The sequence below is a fragment of the Diaphorina citri genome, unplaced genomic scaffold (genome assembly GCF_000475195.1).
Source record: "Diaphorina citri unplaced genomic scaffold, Diaci psyllid genome assembly version 1.1 scaffold10, whole genome shotgun sequence".
Classification (NCBI taxonomy): domain Eukaryota; kingdom Metazoa; phylum Arthropoda; class Insecta; order Hemiptera; family Psyllidae; genus Diaphorina; species Diaphorina citri.
This window is the reverse complement of record NW_007377449.1, coordinates 544,930-550,991: the sequence shown is the minus strand read 5'-3', so window position 1 is coordinate 550,991 and position 6,062 is coordinate 544,930. Positions and strand designations below refer to the sequence as shown.

Sequence of the window (6,062 nt, the reverse complement as noted above, 5' to 3'; positions counted from 1 at the left end):
TATTTACCGGAGACTGTCGTTTGACTTCCAGCAGCGACATATAAATTAGACCCTTTGGTAAGAAAGTAGACCAGGGGGAAGGCCATGCTAAAATCATTTTCAAGAAGATTAATTTCTTTTAAGCCAGCCTAGTAAACTTGTAGGGTAGCACGCCTGTCTTATAAGCGCTAGGTCGCTGTTCGATTCCCGCCCGGGGAGAATTTTTGAACCATACTGTTCCTCTATCATTATTAAATTCTTTGTGATAATCTGTTTTGTGAGACAAGTGTGTCTTTAATTAGTCCTTGAAGTGATTGAGATTTTTCCACTGGAACGTACCTCGTTTATACCTTCACATAAGTTCAACTTACTTGTTTTATTTTTTTCTATTCCTTGTGTTTTCTGTAACGTTCGTGAAAAAGTTATCGTTAAGATTTTAATATTTTTTCAGGTAAGTAGTGTGTATGTGCTGCCTGTTGCAGCCGGCATCGCCAGAGTTTCGGCATCCAGAGTTCATTGATACTTACTGTTGGAAATCTCGATGTTGCAAGTTGAGATGTCCGATGACAATTAGTTGTTTTCGACACTCGCTTTTAGCAAGATTGTGGGAGGATATTTATTTCTACAGGTTTGGACACACTCGACTGTGTACCGTTTAATTAGATGATATCACTAAGTATATCATTATTAAATTCTTTGTGATAATCTGTTTTGTGAGACAAGTGTGTCTTTAATTAGTCCTTGAAGTGATTGAGATTTTTCCACTGAAACGTACCTCGTTTATACCTTCACATAAGTTCAACTTACTTGTTGTTTTATTTTTTTCTATTCCTTGTGTTTTCTGTAACTTTCTTGAAAAAATTATCGTCAAGATTTTAATATTTTTTCAGGTAAGTAGTGTGTATGTGCTGCCTGTTGACAGTTATGAGATACCTACCAATGTAACGTAGCGAAGGTTACTTTTAAAGTGTTTTGTGTTAAGACGAGAGTTGTGTTTTGCAGCCGGCATCGCCAGAGTTTCGGCATCCAGAGTTCATTGATACTGTTGGAAATCTCGATGTTGCAAGTTGAGATGTCCGATGACGATTAGTTGTTTTCGACACTCGCTTTTAGCAAGATTGTGGAAGGATATTTATTTCTAAAGGTTTGGACACACTCGACTGTGTACCGTTTAATTAGACGATATCACTAAGTATTACACCTTACAGCCTTACACCACACGGCAAGGCAATGGGAAACCCCTAACACACCATTTTCACCAAGGCCAGCCACTCACTATCAGGTAGACCTAACAGATACGGCTGAAAAGGTCTGTCTGTCAGGTCTACCTGATACCTGATGAACAACTAAAATTATTTTTCTTTTTCGTCGGGAAGCTAATGTATACTGCTGACAATTTAGAATTTTCATCGAGTACACATAAAATTCTGAACCCATTTCCCTCAGGATCGGAACATGGTGTTGGGAAAGAAAGCTTTCTTCGTAAACCCCAGTGACTCTCTAGCCGTGTTAGCCGCCCATCTTGACTCTATTCCTTACTTCAAGAAAACCGGGGTTAAAGGTTATGCTCGGTCTATGCCCACAGGAGCAGCTGTTGACAGGTGAGTACCAGAAAAAAAAAGAGGTTCGATAGGGAGAACTGTAACTGCTAGGTCTTATCGTCCCGAAAGCGTAGAGAGAAGGAAGACAGGATAGGAGAAAGCCAGTCGTTCCGAGAACCAAGCCTATCCGTTCAGGATAAAATCCGCCCCGGGCTGGAATCGAACTAGCTACCCAGGGCTTACAAGGCAGACACTCTCCCTCCAAGCTATTTCAAGCTGGGGAATTTCAAGTGATTAATATTATTATCATTATGATTGGGCTTACAAGGCAGACACTCTCCCTCCAAGCTATTTCAAGCTGGGGAATTTCAAGTGATTAATATTATTATCATTATGATTTTTTTTCTGTTTACTTATTGCGAAAAACTTGGTGTTTCAGAGTGGCCAAAGCAAACAACAAGGAGCTATTCGAAGTGCCCACGGGATGGAAATATTTCGGCAACCTGATGGATGCCGGACGTTTGTCCCTGTGTGGAGAAGAAAGCTTTGGAACCGGTTCAGACCACATTCGAGAGAAGGACGGTATCTGGGCAGTGCTGGCCTGGTTGAGTGTGGTGGAACACACCGGTAAACCTGTCGAGGAGATATTGAAGAGCCATTGGAAACAGTACGGCAGAAACTATTTCACCAGGTAAGCTTAAATAAGAGAGACAATCCTTTTAGTTACTTTTTGGCTGGGTTTTTACGTCATAACTAGTAAGGTCTTCAGTGACGGGGGATTTCACCTTACATTTGGTAACAAGCTGCCTTCTCACATTGACCTCAAGTGATCACTCATCCAAGCCCTCTTGTTTACCCTCAACTATTAACCCCTCTTGTCTGCACAGATATGACTATGAGAATTGTTCCGCTGCACCATGTAATCAAATGATGGATGAGTTGGAAAAGAAAGTATCCGCTCCTGAATTCAAGGGTGTCACTCTGAGTGCTGAAGGCAGATCGTTCACTGTGGAGGCAGGAGATAACTTTGAATACACCGATCCTATTGATGGTAGTGTTGCTAAGAAACAGGTGAGTTCACTGTGCTGATCTTGATTGCCCTATTAAGGAGAGATTCGTATAATATTAACCCATAAGAGCCGAACTTTTTTTTCTCCATTGGATCTTGCTGAAATTAAACCACTTCTAACTCTGGACCGGTACTGAGTAAATATGTCAAATAATGGTGAAAATAGTAGGAAATTTTGTTTTCTAATAGACAAATCCCCGATGCACTCTCAGATAATAGTGAAAAAGAGAGAAGGGTTTGGTAAAGTTTGGTGTGACTTTAATGTAGGCCTCGGCTCTCATAAATCACCTTATTAATTCTATCTTATTATGATACACATTCTACCAATGTTATTTATTCCACCATGTAATCAAATGATGGATGAGTTGGAAAAGAAAGTATCCGCTCCTGAATTCAAGGGTGTCACTCTGAGTGCTGAAGGCAGATCCTTCACTGTGGAGGCAGGCGATAACTTTGAATACACGGATCCTATTGATGGTAGTGTTGCTAAGAAACAGGTGAGTCCACTGTGCTGATCTTGATTGCCCTATTATAGGTACCTTACACAATCATTAGTAATGTCATTATTTCCAAGTAATGATGATGAAAAAACAGAAAATTCGGAATTCCATTCGGTAAGGTACCTATTAAGGAGAGTACAGTGCAATAGTCCTGAACAAAAAATGGACGCGGCACCCAAGGGACCAAGAAGAGACCGCCTTAACATAATAATAATTAGAGATTCTTATAACCTTAACTCAACCTTTTAGGGCTGTTTGCCCAAACACCTAAGCTCCAGAGCAGGCTTTTTGTGTACGGAGTCAAGCTGGCGCCCTTTCAGGTTGACTATTCTAAGTAATAGGTAAATAAATAAAGCAATAGTGTTTTCAGGTTTTTTTTCGTAGCAATGAGACTACTGCTACTTTAGCCTTGTTTGGCCTGTCATAGCATGCCCATCCCGTAGTATGTCCCACATCAGGTGGGCGATAAGAGACACAAAACGTACTTCCTATTTAGGTGCTACGTCGACTCGATAACACCAGAAAGGAACCCGTCAAAATATTTGCAGTCGAAATGCGAGTGCTTCTTTTTGTTGCTGGGAATCGAACCCGGTACAAACGCTTTACCATTGGACTAACCGCGTGCCTTCAAATCAATTTGATTGTTAACTTTGCTTGCATGAATTTATATACAATAAATTACCTTATAAGCTAATTCTAACTTACAAAGTTATTTATTTGACAGGGTGTCCGAGTGCTATTCACAGACGGGTCTCGTCTCATATACAGATTATCCGGAACAGGCAGTTCAGGCGCCACAGTCCGTCTGTATGTTGAAAGTTATGTTCCCGCTACAGGAGATATTGAGGCGGATGCTCAAGTGGCACTCAAACCTTTGGTTCAGGTAATAAATACTTGTTCGCTTTGTGTCATTTTTCTACTTTTTAGAGGTTTTATAGAGGGAACTGTAACTTGTAACTGCTAAGGCCTTATCGTCCCGAAATTGAAAAGAGAAAGAAGACAGGATAGGAGAAAGCCAGCCATTCCGAGAACGAACCTTATCCGTCCAGGATAAAATCCACCCCGGGCAGGAGAAGACGAAACATGTCAACTTTAAAGTTTTAATCCCTCATGATTTCAAATATAACATAATTTCCATTCCTAGTCAAGTGAAGACCTAGTATTTTATTCTATCATTATATCATGTTAATTGACTAAGTATATAGCCTAGAAAAACTTAATAATTTTCATTACTTTCCTTTTTCCAGGTGGCTCTAGAGCTGTCCAAATTACCCCAGTTTACCGGAAGAGATGCACCCACTGTCATCACGTAATGGCCGTCCAAGTCACCCACTGATCCATTTTATCCATTCTTCTTATCTGAACAATTCGTGTACCTTTGTTTAATAATGTGTGAAATTCATGCCAAACACCGAAATGAAAGATTTTCAAACCCCAATCCTTCATTTGGATTGTGTAACCTTAACTCTAATCCTTGGATTTTTTAAACCCCAAGATCCTTCAACCTCTGGAACTGGCCAAGAAAGTTTCTTAATATAGGCTTAGATGAAGTTATGCTATCTCTATCATTAACTTCGGCTGTTTCTCCTTTTTGGAAGCCATACCACCTTTCTTCTTTAAAAGTTTATTTCCCCCCTGTATGTTGAAAGTTATGTTCCCGCTACAGGAGATATTGAGGCGGATGCTCAAGTGGCACTCAAACCTTTGGTTCAGGTAATAAATACGTGTTTGCTTTGTGTCATTTTTCTACTTTTTAGAGGTTTGATAGAGGGAACTGTAACTTGTAACTGCTAAGGCCTTATCGTCCCGAAATCAAAAAGAGAAGGAAGACAGGATAGGAGAAAGCCAGCCATTTCGAGAACGAACCTTATCCGTCCAGGATAAAATCCGCCCCGGGCAGGAGAAGACGAAACATGTCGACTTTAAAGTTTTAATCCCTTATAATTTAAAATATAACATAATTTCCATTCCTAGTCAAGTGAAGACCTAGTACTTCTTTATTCTATCATTATATCATGTTAATTGACTAAGTATCCCACCTAGAAAAACTTGATAATTTTCATTACTTTCCTTTTTCCAGGTGGCTCTAGAGCTGTCCAAATTACCCCAGTTTACCGGAAGAGATGCACCCACTGTCATCACGTAATGGCCGTCCAAGTCACCCACTGGTCCATTTTATCCATTCTTCTTCTCTGAACAATTCGTGTACCTTTGTTTTAATAATGTGTGAAATTCATGCCAAACACCGAAATGAAAGATTTTCAAACCCCAATCCTTCATTTGGATTGTATAAACCTTAACTCTACTCCTTGGATTTTTTAAACCAAAAATCCTTCAACCTCTGGAACGGGAACTAACCAAGCAAGTTTCTTCAACGACAAGGCCTAGCCTTTAGAGTTTGATGATGAGTTTCTTCATATAAGATGAAGTCATGCTATCATTTATGTCGACTGTTTCTCCTTTTTGGAAGCCATACCACCTTTCTTTTTTAGAAGTTTATTTCCCCCCCGTGTGTGACACTGTGATTCGCGAATTTCAAATTCAAACTTTTCAAGGGAAAGTGAGCTATCTACTTAATTACGTCTTTTATGTGTTGTTGAAGTGCCATTTCGTTTTATGTTGTTAATTATTTATTTTTCTATACAAAATATATTTATTAGAATGAGCTTTTTCAAAGCTCATTTATATATTCGTAATATTATGTGTTGTCCTTTTTGTTTTTCCAATGTCATCATCAAAGATCAAATAAATTGAACATAGCTACCAGGATTAACAACTATCGTCTTTGGAAGATCTGAAAATTAATGGCAAATAAAAACAACATCTTTCTGATCTCGTGTCGTACATAAATAAAATTCTATTTTCTTCTAACAAAATAATTTAATACGACGAATAAATAAATAAGGTACATTTTACCACATAAATAAATACACAAAAAAGGAAGTACAATGCACAAATTAATACTTCTCAAAA

General features: G+C 39.0%; 1 protein-coding gene across 1 annotated transcript; it reads left to right on the top strand.

The window, feature by feature from the left end:
- The first annotated feature begins 1,406 nt into the window (after positions 1-1,406).
- LOC103506078 (phosphoglucomutase) lies at positions 1,407-5,785 on the top strand. Its single transcript, XM_017442712.2, has 6 exons — positions 1,407-1,580; positions 1,960-2,211; positions 2,408-2,591; positions 3,814-3,972; positions 4,337-4,802; positions 5,170-5,785. Exons 1-5 carry the CDS (start codon positions 1,435-1,437, stop codon positions 4,400-4,402), a joined length of 807 nt encoding a protein of 268 aa, XP_017298201.1. The 5' UTR covers positions 1,407-1,434; the 3' UTR covers positions 4,403-4,802; positions 5,170-5,785.
- The last annotated feature ends 277 nt before the right edge of the window (positions 5,786-6,062 follow it).

Coding starts and splice junctions, on each gene's coding strand:
- LOC103506078 (XM_017442712.2), top strand. CDS start 1,435: ATGGTGTTGGGAAAGAAAGCTTTCTTCGTAAACCCCAGTGACTCTCTA. Junction 1,581..1,959: donor ACAGGAGCAGCTGTTGACAG/GTGAGTACCAGA, acceptor TTGGTGTTTCAG/AGTGGCCAAAGCAAACAACA. Junction 3,973..4,336: donor CACTCAAACCTTTGGTTCAG/GTAATAAATACT, acceptor TCCTTTTTCCAG/GTGGCTCTAGAGCTGTCCAA.